The 22524-nt window shown below is 59.7% G+C and overlaps 1 protein-coding gene across 1 annotated transcript; it reads right to left on the reverse strand.

The window, feature by feature from the left end:
* Positions 1 to 136: 136 nt before the first annotated feature.
* Positions 137 to 15690, reverse strand: PHOX2A (paired like homeobox 2A). Its single transcript, XM_054056754.1, has 3 exons — positions 15483 to 15690; positions 4126 to 4313; positions 137 to 931 (listed from the first exon to the last, which is right to left on the reverse strand). Exons 1-3 carry the CDS (start codon positions 15688 to 15690, stop codon positions 515 to 517), a joined length of 813 nt encoding a protein of 270 aa, XP_053912729.1. The 3' UTR covers positions 137 to 514.
* Between the last annotated feature and the right edge of the window lie 6834 nt (positions 15691 to 22524).

The raw sequence follows: 22524 nt of genomic DNA on the forward strand, positions 1-22524 counted from the left end.
ATCCCAGTTCCACCCCAGTTCTATCCCAGTCCTATCCCAGTCCCATTCCAGTCCCATCCCAGTCCCAGTGGGTTCCCAGTCCCATCCCAGTCCCATCCCAGTCCCATCCCAGTCCCACCCCAGTGGCTGCCGAGCGATGCCGCCATCCATCCCTCTCTCCCAGGGCTATTCCGGCTTTTCCGGGGGTTCCCCGTTTCCCACTGGATCCCCCAAACCCCCATCCCTAAAGTCCTTCGGCTCCGGCACAAAGTGGGGATCCTCTCTTGGAGGGGGGCGGATTCTGCTCCCCATATCCATCCCTAAAAACCCCCTTCCGGAATGCCGGGAACACCGGGAAGAGCCGGAATGGGATTGGAGCGACGCCCATCTTTGCTTCCCAACGGATCCGAAGGGAGAGATGAGGAATCGGATGGAGCGAAGGATGAAGAGGAATTCCCCCACTTCATCCTTCACCGCCTTCGGAATGTCATCATGGGTTTTCCGTTGGGTTTCGGAGCCGTCGGGAATGGGAAGCTCAGAAGAGGTTGGGTTTGAGAGCGTTGGGTTTCCGATGGAAAGAGGAAAGGACTCCGGAAAAAGGTCCCGGCACGGCTTCGTTGGGTTGCCAGGATTTAAGGAGCTCCGTGGCGGCGTTGGAAGAGCTTCCGGCGGTATTCCAAAGGGGACCCTTGAGGGATGGAGGCGGATGAGCGCTTCCCATGGATGTTCCCGTTCCGGGAGAGGGACTGAGGCTTCCTCCGGAGTTTCCGAGAGCTCCGGGAAGCGACGCCGTACTGTCGGGCGTTGGGCTGCAGTTGGATTCCTTGGATTCGTCGTCTTCGGAAGAGGAACGCGGATCGGATTTCTTGGGAGCGGTGGTGCCGACGGAACCTTTGGAATTGGCCGCGCGTTCCTGTTTACGGAATTTGGCCCGGCGGTTCTGGAACCAAACCTGGAGAGGATGGAGAAGATGGGAGGATCCAATCAGGATCTGCATCCCATGGATCCCTCATCCTTGGGATCAGGAGCTCCATCCCATGGATCCATCATCCTTGGGATCAGGATCTCCATCCCATGGATCCATCATCCTTGGGATCAGGATCTCCATCCCATGGATCCCTCATCCTTGGGATCAGGATCTCCATCCCATGGATCCTCCATCCTTGGGATCAGGATCTCCATCCCATGGATCCATCATCCTTGGGATCAGGATCTCCATCCCATGGATCCATCATCCTTGGGATCAGGAGCTCCATCCCATGGATCCTCAATCCTTGGGATCAGGATCTCCATCCCATGGATCCCTCATCCTTGGGATCAGGATCTCCATCCCATGGATCCCCCATCCTTGGGATCAGGATCTCCATCCCATGGATCCATCATCCTTGGGATCAGGATCTCCATCCCATGGATCCCTCATCCTTGGGATCAGGATCTCCATCCCATGGATCCATCATCCTTGGGATCAGGATCTCCATCCCATGGATCCCCCATCCTTGGGATCAGGATCTCCATCCCATGGATCCCTCATCCTTGGGATCAGGATCTCCATCCCATGGATCCTCCATCCTTGGGATCAGGATCTCCATCCCATGGATCCCTCATCCTTGGGATCAGGATCTCCATCCCATGGATCCTCCATCCTTGGGATCAGGATCTCCATCCCATGGATCCTCCATCCTTGGGATCAGGATCTCCATCCCATGGATCCCCCATCCTTGGGATCAGGATCTCCATCCCATGGATCCATCATCCTTGGGATCAGGATCTCCATCCCATGGATCCTCCATCCTTGGGATCAGGATCTCCATCCCATGGATCCTCCATCCTTGGGATCAGGATCTCCATCCCATGGATTCTCCATCCTTGGGATCAGGATCTCCATCCCATGGATCCTCCATCCTTGGGATCAGGATCTCCATCCCATGGATCCCTCACCCTTGGGATCAGGATCTCCATCCCATGGATCCCCCATCCTTGGGATCAGGATCTCCATCCCATGGATCCTCCATCCTTGGGATCAGGATCTCCATCCCATGGATCCTCCATCCTTGGGATCAGGATCTCCATCCCATGGATCCCTCATCCTTGGGATCAGGATCTCCATCCCATGGATCCCTCATCCTTGGGGCCTCTTGGACACCTCTTGGGGACTCCCTGTGGTCCTGATCCACTTCCCACCCTTCATCCCAGATATCCTTAGGGATCCGCTCGGACACCTCTTGAGGAGCCACTCTGGTCCCATCCTTCTTCCCATCCCTCATCCCAGATGATCCCTTGGGATCCATATGGACACCTCTTTGGGAATCGCTTTGGCCCCATCCCTCTTCTCATCCCTCATCCCAGATGATCCCTTGGGATTCACATGGACACCTCTTGGGGAATCCCTTTAGTCCCATCCCTCTTCCCATCCCTTCATCCCAGATGATCCTTAGGGATCCGCTTGGACACCTCCTTGGGAATCATTTTGGCCTTATCCTTCTTCCCATCCCTCATCCCAGATGATCCTTAGGGATCCACTTGGACACCTCTTGGGGAATCGCTTTGCTCCCATCCCTCTTCCCATCCCTTCATCCCAGATGATCCTTACGGATCCATATGGACACCTCTTGGGGAATCGCTTTGGCCCTATCCTTCTTCCAACCCCTCATCCCAGATGATCCTTATGGATCCACATGGACACCTCTTGAGGAGCCACTCTGGTCCCATCCCTCTTCCCATTCTTCATCCCAAATGATCCTTATGGATCCGCTTGGACACCTCTTGGGGAATCACTCTGGTCCCATCCTTCTTCCCACCCCTCATCCCAGATGATCCCTTGGGATTCCCATGGACACCTCTTGGGGAATCACTTTGGTCCCATCCTTCTTCCCATCCTTCATCCCAGATGATCCTTAGGGATCCATATGGACATCTCTTTGGGAATCGCTTTAGTCCCATCCCTTCATCCCAGATGATCCTTAGGGATCCATATGGACACCTCTTGGAGAATCACTCTGGTCCCATCCCTCTTCCCATCCCTTCATCCCAGATGATCCCTTGGGATTCCCATGGACACCTCTTGGGGAATCACTTTGGTCCCATCCCTCTTCCCACCCCTCATCCCAGATGATCCTTACGGATCTGGTTGGACACCTCTTGGAGAATCACTTTAGTCCCATCCTTCTTCCCATCCCTTCATCCCAGATGATCCTTAGGGATCCCTATGGACACCTCTTGGGGAATCGCTTTGCTCCCATCCCTCTTCCCATCCCTCATCCCAGATGATCCTTAGGGATCCGCTTGGACAACTCTTGGGGAATCACTTTGATCCTGACCCACTTCCCATCCCTTCATCCCAGATGATCCTTAGGGATCCATTTGGACACCTCTTGAGGAGCCACTGTGGTCTCATCCCTCTTTCCATCCCTTCATCCCATTCGATCCTTAGGGATCCATATGGGCACCTCTTTGGGAATCGCTTTGCTCCCATCCCTCTTCCCATCCCTTCATCCCAGATGATCCTTACGGATCCATATGGACACCTCTTTGGGAATCGCTTTGGCCTTATCCTTCTTCCCATCCCTCATCCCATTCGATCCTTAGAGATCCGCTTGGACACTTCTTTGGGAATCACTTTGGCTGTATCCTTCTTCCCATCCCTTCATCCCAGATGATCCTTAGGGATCCATATGGACACCTCTTTGGGAATCGCTTTAGTCCCATCCCTCTTCCCATCCCTCATCCCAGATGATCCTTAGGGATCCACATGGACACCTCTTGGGGAATCGCTTTGGCCCTATCCTTCTTCCCACCCCTCATCCCAGATGATCCCTTGGGATCCATATGGACACCTCTTGGAGAATCCCTATGGTCCCCTCCCTCTTCCCACCCTTCACCCCATCCGATCCCTCGGGATCTCCCTGGACACCCCTTCTGGGGATCCCTCTGTTCCCAGTCAACATTCCCAGCGCTGGAAAAACCCATGGATGCTCCGGATCCCGGGATGAGGTCCCCATTCCCGCACCTTCCACTGGGATCCCATCGCTCCGACTCCATCCCGACACAGGGAAGCGGCATCCCAAGGCCTGGGCACCTCCTCCACCACCTGGATCCCGGCTCCTTATCCGTTGGGATCGGATCCCATCGGCATTCCCGGCTCCTCACCTGCACTCGCGCTTCCGTGAGGTCGATCTTGAGGGCGAGTTCTTCCCGGGTGTAAATATCGGGATAATGGGTTTCGGCAAAGACTCGTTCCAATTCCTTGAGTTGGGAACTGGTAAAGGTCGTCCGGATCCGTCGCTGCTTCCGCTTCTCGTTGATCCCGGATGGATCCGAGAAGAACTTGTAGGGCACTGGGAATGGAGAAGGGAGAGTCCGTTGGGATGGATGGAACGGAGCAGGGATGGAGAGGGAAGGGGTGGAGAGGGAAGGGATGGAATGGGAAGGGATGGAGAGGGAAAGGATGGAGAGGGAAGGGATGGAATGGGAAGGGATGGAGAGGGAAGGGATGGAATGGGAAGGGATGGAGAGGGAAGGGATGGAGAGGGAAGGGATGGAGAGGGAAGGAATGGAGAGGGAAGGGATGGAGAGGGAAGGGATGGAGAGGGAAGGGATGGAGAGGGAAAGGATGGAGAGGGAAAGGATGGAGAGGGAAGGGATGGAGAGGGAAGGGATGGAGAGGGAAGGGATGGAATGGGAAGGGATGGAGAGGGAAGGGATGGAGAGGGAAGGGATGGAGAGGGAAGGAATGGAGAGGGAAGGGATGGAGAGGGAAGGGATGGAATGGGAAGGGATGGAGAGGGAAGGGATGGAGAGGGAAAAAATGGAATGGGAAGGGATGGAGAGGGAAGGGATGGAGAGGGAAAAAATGGAATGGGAAGGGATGGAGAGGGAAGGGATGGAGAGGGAAAGGATGGAGAGGGAAAAATGGAATGGGAAGGGATGGAGAGGGAAGGGATGGAATGGGAAGGGATGGAGAGGGAAAGGATGGAGAGGGAAAAATGGAATGGGAAGGGATGGAGAGGGAAGGGATGGAGAGGGAAAAAATGGAATGGGAAGGGATGGAGAGGGAAGGGATGGAGAGGGAAGGGATGGAGTGGGAAGGGATGGAGAGGGAAGGGATGGAGAGGGAAGGGATGGAGAGGGAAGGGATGGAGAGGGAAGGGATGGAGAGGGAAAGAATGGAGAGGGAAGGGATGGAGAGGGAAGGGATGGAGAGGGAAAGGATGGAGAGGGAAGGGATGGAGAGGGAAGGGATGGAGAGGGAAGGGATGGAGAGGGAAAGGATGGAGAGGGAAGGGATGGAGAGGGAAGGGATGGAGAGGGAAGGGATGGAGAGGAAAGGGATGGAGAGGGAAGGGATGGAATGGGAAGGGATGGAGAGGGAAAGAATGGACTGGGAAGGGATGGAGAGGGAAGGGATGGAGAGGGAAGGGATGGAGAGGGAAAGGATGGAGAGGGAAAGAATGGAGAGGGAAAAAATGGAATGGGAAGGGATGGAGAGGGAAAGAATGGACTGGGAAGGGATGGAGAGGGAAGGGATGGAGAGGGAAGGGATGGAGAGGGAAAGGATGGAGAGGGAAGGAATGTAGAGGGAAAGAATGGAGAGGGAAAGAATGGAGAGGGAAAAAATGGAATGGGAAGGGATGGAGAGGGAAAGAATGGACTGGGAAGGGATGGAGAGGGAAAGGATGGAGAGGGAAAGAATTGAATGGGAAGGGATGGATCCGGCAGGGATGGATCCGACAGGGATGGATCCTGCAGGGATGGACGGGGTGGGGGGGGGCACCGGGAATCGTTGGCCCTGGGAATCGTGGGCACCGGGAACTGTTGGCACCGGGAATCATTGGCACCGGGAATCGTTGGCACCGGGAATCATTGGCACCAGGAATCGTGGGCACCGGGAATCATTGGCACCGGGAATCATTGGCACCAGGAATCGTGGGCACCGGGAATCATTGGCACCGGGAATCATTGGCACCGGGAATCATTGGCACCAGGAATCGTGGGCACCGGGAATCGTGGGCACCGGGAATCGTTGGCCCCGGGAATCATTGGCCTCGGGAATCGTTGGCCTCGGGAATCGTGGGCACCGGGAATCGTTGGCCCCGGGAATCATTGGCCTCGGGAATCGTTGGCCTCGGGAATCGTTGGCACCGGGAATCGTTGGCACCAGGAATTGTTGGCCCCGGGAATCATTGGCACCGGGAATTGTGGGTACCGGGAATCATTGGCACCAGGAATCGTTGGCACCGGGAATTGTGGGCACAGGGAATCGTTCGCACCGGGAATCGTTGGCACCGGGAATCATTGGCCCTGGGAATTGTTGGCACCGGGAATCGTTGGCACCGGGAATCATGGGCACCGGGAATTGTGGGTACCGGGAATCATTGGCACTGGGAATCGTTGGCACCGGGAATTGTGGGCACAGGGAATCGTTGGCACCGGGAATCGTTGGCCCCGGGAATCATTGGCCCTGGGAATTGTTGGCACCGGGAATCGTTGGCACCAGGAATCATGGGCACCGGGAATTGTTGGCACCGGGAATCATTGGCACCGGGAATCATTGGCCCCAGGAATCTTTGGTACCGGGAATTGTGGGCCCCGGGAATCGTTGGCCCCGGGAATCGTTGGCCCCGGGAATCGTTGGTACCAGGAATCGTTGGCCCTGGGAATTGTGGGTACCGGGAATCATTGGCACCGGGAACCGTGGGCACCATGAATTGTTGGCCCCGGGAATCATTGGTACCGGGAATTGTGGTTACCGGGAATCGTTGGCCCCGGGAATCGTTGGCCCCGGGAATCTTTGGTCCCGGGAATCTTTGGCCCCGGGAATTGTTGGCACCGGGAATTGTTGGCACCGGGAATCGTTGGCCCCGGGAATTGTTGGCACCGGGAATTGTTGGCACCGGGAATCATTGGCACCGGGAATCATTGGCCCCAGGAATCGTTGGCACCGGGAATTGTTGGCACCGGGAATCATTGGCCCCGGGAATTGTGGGTACCGGGAATCATTGGCACCGGGAATCGTTGGCACCGGGAATTGTGGGCACAGGGAATCGTTGGCCCCGGGAATCGTTGGCACTGGGAATCGTTCGTACTGGAAATCATGGGTACTGGGAATCATGGGTACCGGGAATCATTGGTACCGGGAATTGTAGGCACCGGGAATCGTTGGCCCCGGGAATCCATGAAACTGCGAATCCATGGAACCCGACACCGGCAGCACCGGGAATCGGTGGAACCGGGAATCGGTGGCACCGGGAATAGAAGGCACCGGGCACCGGAGGCACCGGGAATCCGTGGAACTGGGAATGGATGGAACCGGGCACTGGCGGAACCGGGAATCAGCGGCACCGGGAATCCATGGAACCGGGAATCGATGGCACTGGGCACCGGCAGCACCGGGAATAGAAGGCTCCGAGCATTGATGGAAGAGGGCACCGACAGCACCGGGAATCCGTGGAACCGGGAATCCGTGGAACCGGGAATCGATGGAACCTGGCACGGGCAGGACCGGGAATAGAAGGCACCGGGAATCAGTGGCATCGGGAATTGATGGAATCAGCGGCACCGGTAGCACCGGGAATCCATGGAACCGGGAATTGATGGAAGCGGGCATAGAAGGCACCGGGAATCAGCGGCATCGGGAATTGATGGAATCAGCGGCACCGGTAGCACCGGGAATAGAAGGCACCGGGAATCCGTGGAACCGGGAATCGATGGAACCGGGCACCGGCGGCACCGGGAATCCGTGGAACAGGGAATCAGCGGCACCGGGAATTGATGGAACCGGGCACCGGTAGCACCGGGAATCCGTGGAAACGGGCACCGGCAGCACCGGGAATAGAAGGCACAGGGAATCCATGGAACCGGGAATTGATGGAACCGGGCACCGGCAGCACCGGGAATCAGCGGCATCGGGAATTGATGGAATCAGCGGCATCGGCAGCACCGGGAATTCATGGAACCGGGAATAAGCGGCACCGGCAGCACCGGGAATTCATGGAACCGGGAATAAGCGGCACCGGGAATCCATGGAACCGGGCACCGGCAGCATCGGGAATAGAAAGCACCGGGATTCGATGGCACCGGGAACCCATGGAACCGGGCACCGGCAGCACCGGGACTCGATGGCACCGGGAATTGATGGAACCGGGCACCGGCAGCACCGGGAATAGAAGGCACCGGGAATCCATGGAACCGGGGCACCGGCAGCACCGGGATTCGATGGCACCGGGAATCCATGGAACCGGGGCACCGGCAGCACCGGGAATAGAAGGAACCGGGCACCGGCGACACCGGGAATCTGTGAAACCGGGAATTGATGGAACCGGGCACCGGCAGCACCGGGATTCGATGGCACCGGGAATCCATGGAACCGGGCACCGGCAGCACCGGGAATAGAAGGCACCGGGAATCCATGGAACCGGGGCACCGGCAGCACCGGGATTCGATGGCACCGGGAATCCATGGAACCGGGGCACCGGCAGCACCGGGAATAGAAGGAACCGGGCACCGGCGACACCGGGAATCTGTGAAACCGGGAATTGATGGAACCGGGCACCGGCAGCACCGGGATTCGATGGCACCGGGAATCAATGGAACCGGGCACCGGCAGCACCGGGATTCGATGGCACCGGGAATCGATGGAACCGAGCACCGGCAGCACCGGGAATCCGTGGAACAGGGAATCAGCGGCTCCGGGAATTGATGGAAACGGGCACCGGCAGCACCGGGATTCGATGGCCCCGGGAATTGATGGAACCGGGCACCGGCAGCACCGGGAATCCGTGGAACAGGGAATCAGCGGCTCCTGGAATCGATGGAACCGGGCACCGGCAGCACCGGGAATAGAAAGCACCGGGCACCGGCGACACCGGGAATCTGTGAAACCGGGAATTGATGGAACCGGGCACCGGCAGCACCGGGAATCTGTGAAACCGGGAACTGATGGAACCGGGCACCGGTAGCACCGGGATTCGATGGCCCCGGGAATCGATGGAACTGGGCACCGGCAGCACCGGGATTCGATGGCACCGGGAATTGATGGAATCGGGCACCGGCAGCACCGGGAATAGAAAGCACCGGGAATCCATGGAACCGGGCAAAGGCAGCACCGGGATTCGATGGCACCGGGAATCGATGGAACCGGGCACCGGCAGCACCGGGAATCTGTGAAACCGGGAATTGATGGAACCGGGCACCGGCAGCACCGGGATTCGATGGCACCGGGAACTGATGGAATCGGGCACCGGCAGCACCGGGAATGGATGGCATCGGGAATCGATGGAACCGGGCACCGGCAGCACCGGGATTCGATGGCACCGGGAATCGATGGAACCGGGCACCGGCAGCACCGGGATTCGATGGCCCCGGGAATCGATGGAACCGGGCACCGGCAGCACCGGGATTCGATGGCCCCGGGATTCGATGGCCCCGGGAATCCATGGAACCGGGCACCGGCAGCACCGGGATTCGATGGCACCGGGAATCGATGGAACCGGGCACCGGCAGCACCGGGAATCTGTGAAACCGGGAATTGATGGAACCGGGCACCGGCAGCACCGGGATTCGATGGCATCGGGAATCCATGGAACCGGGCACCGGCAGCACCGGGATTCGATGGCACCTGGAATTGATGGAATCGGGCACCGGCAGCACCGGGAATAGAAAGCACCGGGAATCGATGGAACCGGGCACCGGCAGCACTGGGATTCGATGGCACCTGGAATCGATGGAACCGAGTACCGGCAGCACCGGGAATACGTGGAACAGGGAATCAGCGGCTCCGGGAATCGATGGAACCGGGCACTGGCAGCACCGGGAATAGAAAGCACCGGGCACCGGCGACACTGGGAATCTGTGAAACCGGGAATTGATGGAACCGGGCACCGGCAGCACCGGGATTCGATGGCACCGGGAATTGATGGAACCGGACACCGGCAGCACCGGGATTCGATGGAACCGGGCAGCGGCAGCACCGGGATTCGATGGCACCGGGCAGCGCCGTTCCCGGGAATCGAATGCATCGAATCCCGAGGTTACGGAGCCCCGGCAGCAGCGGTTACCGATGGCACCGAGCGCCGACAGCACCGGGCAGCGGCTGCCACGGGAAGAGGCGGCTTCGAGCACCGGCGATCCCGGGTCCTGGCTGCAACGGGAACAGTCAGCACCGGGGACATCGAAAATTGACCGTACCGGGAACCGTCAGCACCGGGGACATCGAAAATTGACCATACCGGGAACCGTCAGCACCGGGAACAAATGGCACCGAGCACCGGCGATCCCGGGCAACGGTTGCAACGGGAACCGGCGGTCCCGGGCACCGATGACATCGAGAACCAGAGGTACCGCGCACCGATTGCAGCAGGAACCGAATCCATCGAGTGCAGGAGGTACCGGGCACCGACTGCAACGGGAACCGGTGGGACCGGGCATCACCGGCGATACGGAGCATCACCGGCGGTACCGGGCACCGACTGCAACGGGAACCGGTGGGACCGGGCATCACCGGCGGTGCGGAGCATCACCGGCGGCACCGGGCTCTGACTGCAGCGGGAACCGGTGGGACCGGGCATCACCGGCGGTGCGGAGCATCACCGGCGGTACCGGGCTCCAACTGCAACGGGAATTGTTGGGACCGAGTATCACCGGCGGTGCGGAGCATCACCGGTGCTACCGGGCTCCGACTGCAACGGGAAGCGGTGGGACCGGGCATCACCGGCGGTGCGGAGCATCACCGGCGGCACCGGGCTCTGACTGCAACGGGAATTGGTGGGACCGGGCATCACCGGCGGTACGGAGCATCACCGGCGGCACCGGGCTCTGACTGCAACGGGAATTGGTGGTACGGAGCATCACCGGCGGTACCGGGCTCTGACTGCAACGGGAACCGGTGGGACCGAGCATCACCGGCGGTGCGGAGCATCACCGGCGCTACCGGGCTCTGACTGCAACGGGAACCGGTGGGACCGGGCATCACCGGCGGTGCGGAGCATCACCGGCGCTACCGGGCTCTGACTGCAACGGGAACCGGTGGGACCGGGCATCACCGGCGGTGCGGAGCATCACCGGCGCTACCGGGCTCTGACTGCAACGGGAATTGGTGGTACGGAGCATCACCGGCGGTGCGGAGCATCACCGGCGCTACCGGGCTCTGACTGCAACGGGAACCGGTGGGACCGGGCATCACCGGCGGTGCGGAGCATCACCGGCGCTACCGGGCTCTGACTGCAACGGGAATTGGTGGTACGGAGCATCACCGGCGGTGCGGAGCGTCATCGGTGCTACCGGGCTCTGACTGCAACGGGAATTGGTGGGACCGGGCATCACCGGCGGTACGGAGCATCACCGGCGGCACCGGGCTCTGATTGCAACGGGAATTGGTGATACCGGGCATCACCGGCAGTGCGGAGCATCACCGGCGGTACCGGGCTCTGACTGCAACGGGAATTGGTGGTACGGAGCATCACCGGCGGTGCGGAGCGTCATCGGTGCTACCGGGCTCTGACTGCAACGGGAACCGGTGGGACCGAGCATCACCGGCGGTACGGAGCATCACCGGCGGTACCGGGCTCTGACTGCAACGGGAACGGAGCATTACCGATGATCCCGGGCGTCACCGCCGTTACCGGGTACTTACTGCGGTGGGAACGGATGTTCCTGAGCATCACCGATGGTACCGAGTATCCCCGGTGTTCCCGGGAATCACCGATAGTATCGAGCATCCCCGGTGTTCCCGAGCATCACGGATGTTCCCGAGCATCTCCGGTGTTCCCGAGCATCCCCGGTGTTCCCGAGCATCTCCGGTGTTCCCGAGCATCCCCGGTGTTCCCGAGCATTCCCGGTGTTCCCGGGCATCACGGATGCTCCCGAGCATCCCCGGTGCTCCCGAGCATTCCCGGTGTTCCCGAGCATTCCCGGTGTTCCCGGGCATCACGGATGCTCCCGAGCATCCCCGGTATTCCCGGGCATCACGGATGCTCCCGGGCACCGACTGCCGCGGGATCCGCCGGTCGAGAGCGTCGTCGCCGCTCCCGGTTCCCGGGAATAGAGGGAACCGGGAATGAAAGGCACCGGGAATCGATCGCACCGGGCGGCGCCGGGAGCGGTTTGGGGGTCCCGGTTTGGAGGTCCCGGTTTGGGGGTCCCTTCGGGGTCCGGTCGGGGTCTCTCCGGGGGGTCCCGGTTTGGGGGTCCCTTCGGGGTCCGGTTTGGGGGTCCCGGTTTAGGGGTCCGGTCGGGGGGTCCCGGTTTAGGGGTCCCTTCGGGGTCCGGTCGGGGTCTCTCCGGGGCATCCCGGTTTGGGGGTGCCTTCGGGGTCCGGTTTGGGGGTCCCGGTTTAGGGGTCCGGTCGGGGTCTCTCCATGGGGTTCCGGTTTGGGGGTCCCTTTTGGGTCCGGTCGGGGTCTCTCCGGGGGGTCCCGGTTTGGGGGTCCCTTCGGGGTCCGGTTTGGGGGTCCCGGTTTAGGGGTCCCGGTTTGGGGGTCCCTTCGCGGTCCGGTCGGGGTCTCTCCGGGGGTCCCGGTTTGGGGGTCCCGGTTTAGGGGTCCCTTCGGGGTCCGGTTTAGGGGTCCCGGTTTGGGGGTCCCTTTGGGGTCCTGTCGGGGTCTCTCCGGGGGGTCCCGGTTTGAGGGTCCCTTTTGGGGTACCTTCAGTGGGTCCCTTTGGGGGGTCCCGGTTTGGGGGGTCCCTTTGGGGTCCTGTCGGGGTCTCTCCGGGGGGTCCCGGTTTGGGGGTCCCTTTGGGGTCCCGTCAGTGGGTCCCTTCGGGGGGTCCTGATTTGGGGGTCCCTTTCGGGTCCTGTAGGGGTTTCGTCGGGGGGGTCTCAGTGGATGGGTCCCGGTTTGGGGGTCCCGGTTTGGGAGGTCCCTGTTGGGGGGTGTCCTTTAGGGGGTATCCATTTAGGGGTGTCCTTTAGGGTTATCCCTTTGGGTTTATCCCTTTTGGGGTATCCCTTTAGAGGTGCCCTTTCGGGGTGTCCTTTCGGGGTATCCCTTTGGATTTATCCCTTTTTGGGGCGTTATCCTTTTTGGGGTTTATCCCTTTTTGGGGTTTATCCCTTTTGGGGGGATTATCCCTTTTAGGGGGGATTATCCCTTTCAGGGGGGGTTATCCCTTTCGGGGTGTCCTTTCGGGGTATCCCTTTGGGTTTATCCCTTTTGGGGCGTTATCCTTTTTGGGGGGATTATCCCTCTTTGTGGGGCTTTATCCCTTTTGGGGGGGGGGGGTTATCCTTTTTGGGGTGTCCTTTAGGGGTATCCCTTTGGGTTTATCCCTTTCGGGGTTATCCCTTTGGGTTTATCCCTTTTTGTGGGGTTTATCCTTTTTGGGGGGATTATCCCTTTTCGGGGGGTTTATCCCTTTTAGAGGAGGTTATCCCTTTAGGGGGGTTATCCTTTTCGGGGTGTCTTTTAGGGGTATCCCTTTGGGTTTATCCCTTTCGGGGTTATCCCTTTGGGTTTATCCCTTTTTGGGGGGGTTTATCCTTTTTGGGGTGTTATCCTTTTTTTGGGGGGGATTATCCCTTTCGGGGTGTCCTTTCGGGGTATCCCTTTGGGTTTATCCCTTTTGGGGGCGTTATCCCTTTCGGGGGGTTATCCTTTTCGGGGTGTCTTTTAGGGGCATCCCTTTGGGTTTATCCCTTTCGGGGTGTCCTTTCGGGGTATCCCTTTGGGTTTATCCCTTTTTGGGGGCGTTATCCCTTTTGGGGGCGTTATCCCTTTCGGGGAGTTATCCTTTTCGGGGTGTCTTTTAGGGGTATCCCTTTGGGTTTATCCCTTTTGGGGCGTTATCTCTTTTGGGGGATTATCCCTTTTGGAGGGTTTATCCCTTTTTTGGGGGTTATCCCTTTTAGGGGGGTTATCCCTTTAGGGGGGTTATCCCTTTCGGGGTGTCCTTTCGGGGTATCCCTTTGGGTTTATCCCTTTTGAGGCGTTATCCCTTTTTGGGGTTTATCCCTTTTTGGGGGCGTTATCCCTTTTTGGGGGGTTATCCCTTTTAGAGGGAGTTATCCCTTTCGGGGTGTCCTTTCGGGGTATCCCTTTGGGTTTATCCCTTTTTGGGGCGTTATCCCTTTCTGGGGTGTTTATCCCTTTTTGGGGGGGGTTATCCTTTTTTGGGGGGATTATCCCTTTTTGGGGGGTTATCCCTTTTAGGGGGAGTTATCCCTTTCGGGGGGGTTATCCCTTTTCGGAGGGATTATCCCTTTTGGGGGGATTATCCCTTTAAGGGGGGTTATCCCTTTCGGGGTGTCCTTTCGGGGTATCCCTTTGGGTTTATCCCTTTTTGGGGCGTTATCCCTTTTGGGGGGGATTATCCCTTTTAGGGGTGTCCTTTCGGGGTATCCCTTTGAGTTTATCCCTTTTCGGGGCGTTATCCGTTTTGGGGGGGGTTTATCCCTTTTGGGGCGTTATCCCTTTTTGGGGCGTTATCCCTTTTAGGGGGGTTTATCCCTTTTAGAGGGTGTTATCCCTTTCGGGGTGTCCTTTCGGGGTATCCCTTTGGGTTTATCCCTTTTGGGGGGTTATCCCTTTTTGGGGGGGTATCCCTTTTGGGGGGGATTATCCCTTTTTTGGGGGGTTATCCCTTTCGGGGGGGTTATCCTTTTCGGGGTGTCCTTTAGGGGTTATCCCTTTGGGTTTATTCCTTTTTGGGGCGTTATCCCTTTTGGGGGGGATTATCCCTTTCGGGGTGTCCTTTCGGGGTATCCCTTTGGGTTTATCCCTTTTTGGGGCGTTATCCCTTTTTGGGGGGTTATCCCTTTTTGGGGGGTTATCCCTTTTAGGGGGGTTTATCCCTTTTTGGGGGGATTATTTTTTTTTGGGGGGTTTATCCCTTTTGGGGGGGGTTATCCCTTTTTGGGGGTGGATTATCCCTTTTTGGGGCGATTATCCCTTTTTGGGGGGGTTATCCCTTTTTTGGGGGTTTATCCCTTTTTTTGGGGGGTGACCATCCCTTTTTGGGGGGGTTTATCCCTTTTGGGGGGGGTTTATCCCTTTTTGGGGGGGGTTTATCCCTTTTTTTTGGGGGTGACTATCCCTTTTTGGGGCGTTATCCCTTTTGGGGGGGGTTATCCCTTTTTGGGGGTGTCATCCCTTTTTGGGGCGATTATCCCTTTTTGGGGCGATTATCCCTTTTGGGGGGGATTATCCCTTTTGGGGTATTATCCCTTTTTTTTGGGGGGGTTTATCCCTTTTAGGGGGGTTATCCCTTTTTGGGGGGGTCTATCCCTTTTTGGGGCGTTATCCCTTTTGGGGCGTTATCCCTTTTTGGGGGGTTTATCCTTTTTGGGGAGTTTATCCCTTTTTTGGGGGGGTTATCCCTTTTTGGGGGGGTTTATCCCTTTTTTGGGTGTTATCCCTTTTGGGGCGTTATCCCTTTTAGGGGGGGGTTATCCCTTTTTTGGGGGGGTTTAACCCTTTTTGGGGGGTTTATCCCTTTTTAGGGGTGTTTATCCCATTTTTTTTGGGGTGGTGATGGTGTTTGATGGGTGCCCCCCCCCCCCCCCCCATCATTACCTGCAGCGTAAGGCGGCGGTTGATGATCGCGAAGAGCTCCGAGGGCGCAGCTCGGAGCGAGTGGGGCGCAGGGGGGTCCTGTGGGGAACCCCCCCCGGACCGAACCGTACTGAAAGGACCCCCCTTGACCGCAAGGGTTGAAGTCGTACCCCGACGCTTCCATCGCCGCCACGCACGAATCGTACGAGTTGAGATAAGAGTAATCCATCGCCAAGGACCCCCCCAAAACCACCACCCCCCCCACACCAACGGCTACCGCACCCCCAAATCCCCGGGATGAGATATAGGGGAGAGAGAAAAAGGGGGGGGGGGGGGGGGGGGAAGGGGGAGGGACAAAAACGCCCCGCGGGAGGGGCGGAGGGGAGGAGGGACACGAGTTAACCCTTCCGAGGGGGAAAAGGGGGGGGAGGGGGGGGGGTCCGAGGAGAACCCCCCCCGAAGAGAAGCACCGCCTACGGGAACGCCCCCCCCCCCCGGGAACAGAGCCGTCTGTCCTATCTGTCTGTCTGTCCGTCCGTCTGTCCGTCCGTCCGTACGTCCGTCCCAGCCCGAAACACATCGTCTTCAGCACAGCCCAACCCCATCCCAATCCCATCCACCCGTCCGTCTGTCCATACTTCCATCTATCCGTCCGTCTGTCTGTCTGTCTGTCCGTCCGATCCGTCTGTCCATCCGTCCGTCCGTCCCATCCCAGCCTGAAATACACCGTCTTCAGCACAGCTCAACCCATCCCAATCCCATCCCAATCCCGTCCGTCCATACTTCCATCCATACATCCGTCTGTCCTATCCATCCATCTGTCTGTCTGTCTGTCTGTCCCAGCCCGAAATACACCGTCTTCAGCACAGCCCAACCCATCCCAATCCCATCCGTCTGTCCGTCCATCCAACCCCATTCTATCCATCCCCATTCTATCCATCCCATCCCATCCCATCCCATCCCATCCCATCCCATCCCATTCATCCCATCCCATCCTGCCCCACATCCTGCCCCACATCCCATCCCATCCCATCCCATCCCATTCATCCCATCCCATCCCATCCTGCCCCACATCCCATCCCATCCCCATTCTATCCATCCCATCCCATCTCATCCCATCCCATCCATCCCATTCATCCCATCCCATCCCATCCCATCCCATCCCATCCCATCCCATCCCATTCATCCCATCCCATCCCATCCCATCCCATCCCATTCATCCCATCCCATCCCATCCCATCCCATTCATCCCATCCTGCCCCACATCCTGCCCCACATCCCATCCCATCCATCCCATCCCATCCCATCCCATCCCATCCCATCCCATCCCATCCTGCCCCACATCCTGCCCCATATCCCATCCCATCCTGCCCCACATCCCATCCCATCCCATCCCATCCCATCCCATCCCATCCCATCCCATTCATCCCATCCCATCCCATCCTGCCCCACATCCTGCCCCATATCCCATCCCATCCCATCCCATTCATCCCATCCTATCCCATCCTGCCCCACATCCTGCCCCACATCCCATCCCATCCCATCCTGCCCCACATCCTGCCCCATATCCCATCCCATCCCATCCCATTCATCCCATCCTATCCCATCCTGCCCCACATCCTGCCCCACATCCCATCCCATCCCATCTCATTCATCCCATCTCATTCATCCCATCCCATTCATCCCATCCCATCCCATCCTGCCCCATCCCGCCCCACATCCTGCCCCACATCCCATCCCATCCCATCCATCCCATCCCATCCCATCCCATCCCATCCATCCCATCCCATCCCATCCCATCCATCCCATCCCATCCCATCCCATCCCATCCCATCCCATCCCATCCCATCCCATCCATCCCATCCCATCCCATCTCATTCATCCCATCTCATTCATCCCATCCCATTCATCCCATCCCATCCCATCCTGCCCCATCCTGCCCCACATCCTGCCCCACATCCCATCCCATCCCATCCATCCCATCCCATCCCATCCCATCCCATCCCATCCATCCCATCCCATCCCATCCCATCCCATCCCATCCCATTCATCCCATCCCATCCCCCCCTCCCCCCCCCCCCCCCCCCCCCCCCCATATCCCCATCAGAGTGGCAGAGCCTGTGCCTCAGTTTCCCCAGTGGGTCCCTCCATGGGTCCCTCCATGGGGCGCTATGGGGCGCTATGGGGGGCTCTTTTTGGGGGGCCCCCCTATAGGGGGGGGATGGGGGTCTGTTTTTGGGGTGTCTCTCAGCGCTATAATCGAATTTGGAGCTCCTCCTCCGCCCCAAACCCCTTAATTCGATTCAGGGTTTGTTTTTCCCTTCTAAACGAATTAAGGGCGAAATCTGTCACGGGGGGGGGGGGGTGGGGGAGGGGCGGGGAGGAGGCGGGGGGGGGGGACAGGAGGGGACCCCCGAAACCCCGGGAGAGGGACCCCAAATCCCTCCGTGGGGAGAGGGACCCCCAAATGCCCCCATCTTTGGGGAGAGGGACCCCCAAATCCCCCCATCTTTGGGGAAAAGGACCCCCAAAATCCATCTATGGAGAGAGGGACCCCCCAAAATCCCCCCATCGTTGGGGAGAGGGACCCCCAAATCCCCCCGTCTTTGGGGAAAGGGACCCCCAAAATCTCTCCGTGGGGAGAGGGACCCCCAAATCCCTCCATCTTTGGGGAGAGGGACCCCCAAATCCCCCCATCTTTGGGGAGAGTAACCCCCCAAATCCCCCCATCGTTGGGGAGAGGGACCCCCAAAATCTCTCCGTGGGGAGAGGGACCCCCAAATCCCCCCATCTTTGGGGAGAGGGACCCCCAAAATCCCTCCGTGGGGAGAGGGACCCCCAAATTCCCCCATCTTTGGGGAGAGGGACCCCCAAATCCCTCCGTGGGGAGAGGGACCCCCAAATCCCTCCATCTTTGGGGAGAGGGACCCCCAAATCCCCCCATCTTTGGGGAAAGGGACCCCCAAAATCCCTCCGTGGGGAGAGGGACCCCCAAATCCCTCCATCTTTGGGGAGAGGGACCCCCAAAACCCCTCCGTGGGGAGAGGGACCCCCAAATCCCCCCATCTTTGGGGAGAGGGACCCCCAAAATCCCTCCGTAGGGAGAGGGACCCCCAAATCCCCCCATCTTTGGGGAGAGGGATTCCCAAATCCCCCATCTTTGGGGAGAGGGACCCCCAACATCTTTCCGTGGGGAGAGAGACCCCCCAAAATCCCTCCATCTTTGAAGAGAGGGAACCCCAAAACCCCTCCGTGGGGAGAAGGACCCCCCAAATCCCCCCATCTTTGGGGAGAGGGACCCCCAAAATCCCTCCGTGGGGAGAGGGACCCCCAAATCCCTCCATCTTTGGGGAGAGGGACCCCCAAATCCCTCCATCGTTGGGGAGAGGGACCCCCAAAATCCCTCCGTAGGGAGAGGGACCCCCAAATTCCCCCATCTTTGGGGAGAGGGACCCCAAAATCTTTCCGTAGGGAGAGGGACCCCCAAATCCCCCCCTCTTTGGGGAGAGGGACCCCTAAAATCCCTCCGTAGGGAGAGGGACCCCCCAAATCCCTCCATCTTTGAGGAGAGGGACCCCCAAAATCCCCCCATCTTTGGGGAGAGGGACCCCCAAAATCTCTCCGTGGGGAGAGGTACTCCCCAAATCTCTCCATCTTTGAGGAGAGGGACCCCCAAATCCCCCCATCTTTGGGGAGAGGGACCCCCATCCCTGAATCCATGGGCACAGGGACCCCAATCCTTGGGGACAGAGACCCCCATTCCTCCATCCTTGGGACCAGGGACCCCCATCCTTGGAGATAGGGACCCCCATTCCTCAATCCATGGGGAAAGGAACCCCAACCTTGGGCACATGGACCCCCATCCCTGAATCCATGGGCACAGGGACCCCCATCCGTGGGGAGAGGGACCCCCATTCCTGAATCCATGGGCACAGGGACCCCCATCCTTGGGGAGAGGGACCCCCATCTCTACATCCTGGGGGAGAGGGACCCCCATCCCTGAATCCATGGGCACAGGGACCCCCATTTCTCCATCCTTGGGGAAAGGAACCCCAATCCTTGGGGACAGGGACCCCCATCCTTGGAGATAGGGACCCTCATTCCTCAATCCGTGGGCACAGGGACCCCCATCTCTCCATCCTTGGGGAAAGGAACCCCCATCCTTGGGGAGAGGGACCCCCATCTCTCCATCCTTGGGGAAAGGAACCCCCATCCTTGGGGAGAGGGACCCCCATCTCTCCATCCTTAGGGAGAGGGACCCCCATTCCTGAATCCATGGGCACAGGGACCCCAATCCTCGGTGACAGAGACCCCCATATCTCCATCCTTGGGCACAGGGACCCCTATCCTTGAGGACAGGGACCCCCATTCCTCAATCCTTGGGGAAAGGAACCCCAAACTTGGGCACAGGAACCCCCATCCCTGAATCCGTTGGCACAGGGACCCCCATCCTTGGGGATAGGGACCCCCATCCCTGAATCCATGGGCACAGGGACCCCCATCCTTGGGGATAGGGACCCCCATCCCTGAATCCATGGGCACAGGGACCCCCATCCTTGGGGATAGGGACCCCCATCCCTAAATCTATGGGCACAGGGACCCCCATCCTTGGGGATAGGGACCCCCATTCCTCAATCCATGGGGACACTGACTCCCATCCTTTGGGAAAGGAACCCCCATCCTTGGGGACAGGGATCCCCATCCCTGAATCCATGGGCACAGGGACCCCCATCCTTCCATCCTTGGGCACAGAGACCCCCATCCTTGGGGAGAGGGACCCCCATCCCTGAATCCGTGGGGACGGGGTCCTCTATCCTTAGGGACAGGGACCCCATCCTTGAGGACAGGGACCCCCCTCTCTCCATCCTTGGGGAGAGGGACCCCTATCCCTGAATCCATTGGGCACAGGGACCCCTATCCTTGGAGATAGGGACCCCCATCTCTACATCCTGGGGGAGAGGGACCCCCATTCCTGAATCCATGGGCTCAGGGACCCCAATCCTTGGGCACCGGGACCCCCATCTCTCCATCCTTGGGGAGAGGGACCCCCATTCCTGAATCTATGGGCACAGGGACCCCAATCCTCGGTGACAGAGACCCCCATCTCTCCATCCTTGGGCACAGGGACCCCCATCCTTGCGGACAGGGACCCCCATTCCTCAATCCTTGGGGAAAGGAACCCCAACCTTGGGCACAGAGACCCCCATCCCTGAATCCATGGGCACAGGGACCCCCATCCTTGGGGATAGGGACCCCCATTCCTGAATCCGTTGGCACAGGGACCCCCCAGATCTGCTCCCCCTCTGCACCCCGAGGGCCGTATCCAGGTGGGATCCCCATTCCGCACCCCAAGGGCCGTATCCAGGTGGGATCCCAGTGGGGGTTCCCCATTCCGCACCCCAAGGTGGGATCCCAGTGGGGGTTCCCCATTCTGCACCCCAAGGGCCGTATCCAGGTAGGATCCCAGTGGGGGTTCCCCATTCTGCACCCCGAGGGCCGTATCCAGGTAGGATCCCAGTGGGGGTTCCCCATTCCGCACCCCAAGGGCCGTATCCAGGTGGGATCCCAGTGGGGGTTCCCCATTCCGCACCCCAAGGGCCGTATCCAGGTGGGATCCCAGTGGGGGTTCCCCATTCTGCACCCCGAGGGCCGTATCCAGGTGGGATCCCAGTGGGGGTTCCCCATTCTGCACCCCAAGGGCCGTATCCAGGTGGGATCCCCATTCCGCACCCCAAGGGCCGTATCCAGGTGGGATCCCAGTGGGGGTTCCCCATTCCGCACCCCAAGGGCCGTATCCAGGTGGGATCCCAGTGGGGGTTCCCCATTCCGCACCCCGAGGGCCGTATCCAGGTGGGATCCCCATTCCGCACCCCAAGGGCCGTATCCAGATGGGATCCCCATTCCGCACCCCAAGGGCCGTATCCAGGTGGGATCCCAGTGGGGGTTCCCCATTCCGCACCCCAAGGGCCGTATCCAGATGGGATCCCAGTGGGGGTTCCCCATTCCGCACCCCAAGTGCCGTATCCAGGTGGGATCCCAGTGGGGGTTCCCCATTCCGCACCCCAAGGGCCGTATCCAGGTGGGATCCCAGTGGGGGTTCCCCATTCCGCACCCCAAGGGCCGTATCCAGGTGGGATCCCAGTGGGGGTTCCCCATTCCGCACCCCAAGGGCCGTATCCAGGTGGGATCCCAGTGGGGGTTCCCCATTCCGCACCCCGAGGGCCGTATCCAGGTGGGATCCCCATTCCGCACCCCAAGGGCCGTATCCAGGTGGGATCCCAGTGGGGGTTCCCCATTCCGCACCCCAAGGGCCGTATCCAGGTGGGATCCCAGTGGGGGATCCCCATTCCGCACCCCAAGGTGGGATCCCAGTGGGGGTTCCCCATTCCGCACCCCAAGTGCCGTATCCCGGTGGGATCCCAGTGGGGGTTCCCCATTCCGCACCCCAAGGGCCGTATCCAGGTGGGATCCCGGTGGGGGTTCCCCATTCCGCACCCCAAGGACCGTATCCAGGTGGGATCCCAGTGGGGGTTCCCCATTCCGCACCCCAAGGGCCATATCCAGGTGGGATCCCAGTGGGGGTTCCCCATTCCGCACCCCGAGGGCCGTATCCAGGTGGGATCCCCATTCCGCACCCCAAGGGCCGTATCCAGGTGGGATCCCAGTGGGGGTTCCCCATTCCGCACCCCGAGGGCCGTATCCAGGTGGGATCCCCATTCCGCACCCCAAGGGCCGTATCCAGGTGGGATCCCCATTCCGCACCCCGAGGGCCGTATCCAGGGGGGATCCCAGTGGGGGTTCCCCATTCCGCACCCCAAGGGCCGTATCCAGGTGGGATCCCAGTGGGGGTTCCCCATTCCGCACCCCGAGGGCCGTATCCGGATGGGATCCCAGTGGGGGTTCCCCATTCCGCACCCCAAGGGCCGTATCCAGATGGGATCCCAGTGGGGGATCCCCATTCCGCACCCCAAGGGCCGTATCCAGGTGGGATCCCAGTGGGGGTTCCCCATTCCGCACCCCAAGGACCGTATCCAGGTGGGATCCCAGTGGGGGTTCCCCATTC

Source organism: Cuculus canorus, chromosome 1 (genome assembly GCF_017976375.1).
Source record: "Cuculus canorus isolate bCucCan1 chromosome 1, bCucCan1.pri, whole genome shotgun sequence".
Taxonomy (NCBI): Eukaryota; Metazoa; Chordata; class Aves; order Cuculiformes; family Cuculidae; genus Cuculus; species Cuculus canorus.

Excerpts from the sequence above, each read along its gene's own strand:
- PHOX2A (XM_054056754.1), bottom strand. The coding sequence starts at position 15,690 with ATGGATTACTCTTATCTCAACTCGTACGATTCGTGCGTGGCGGCGATG. Across the intron at positions 4,314-15,482 it reads ACCGCCGCCTTACGCTGCAG|TGCCCTACAAGTTCTTCTCG; the intron begins GTAATGATGGGG and ends CTCCATTCCCAG. Across the intron at positions 932-4,125 it reads TCACGGAAGCGCGAGTGCAG|GTTTGGTTCCAGAACCGCCG; the intron begins GTGAGGAGCCGG and ends CATCCTCTCCAG.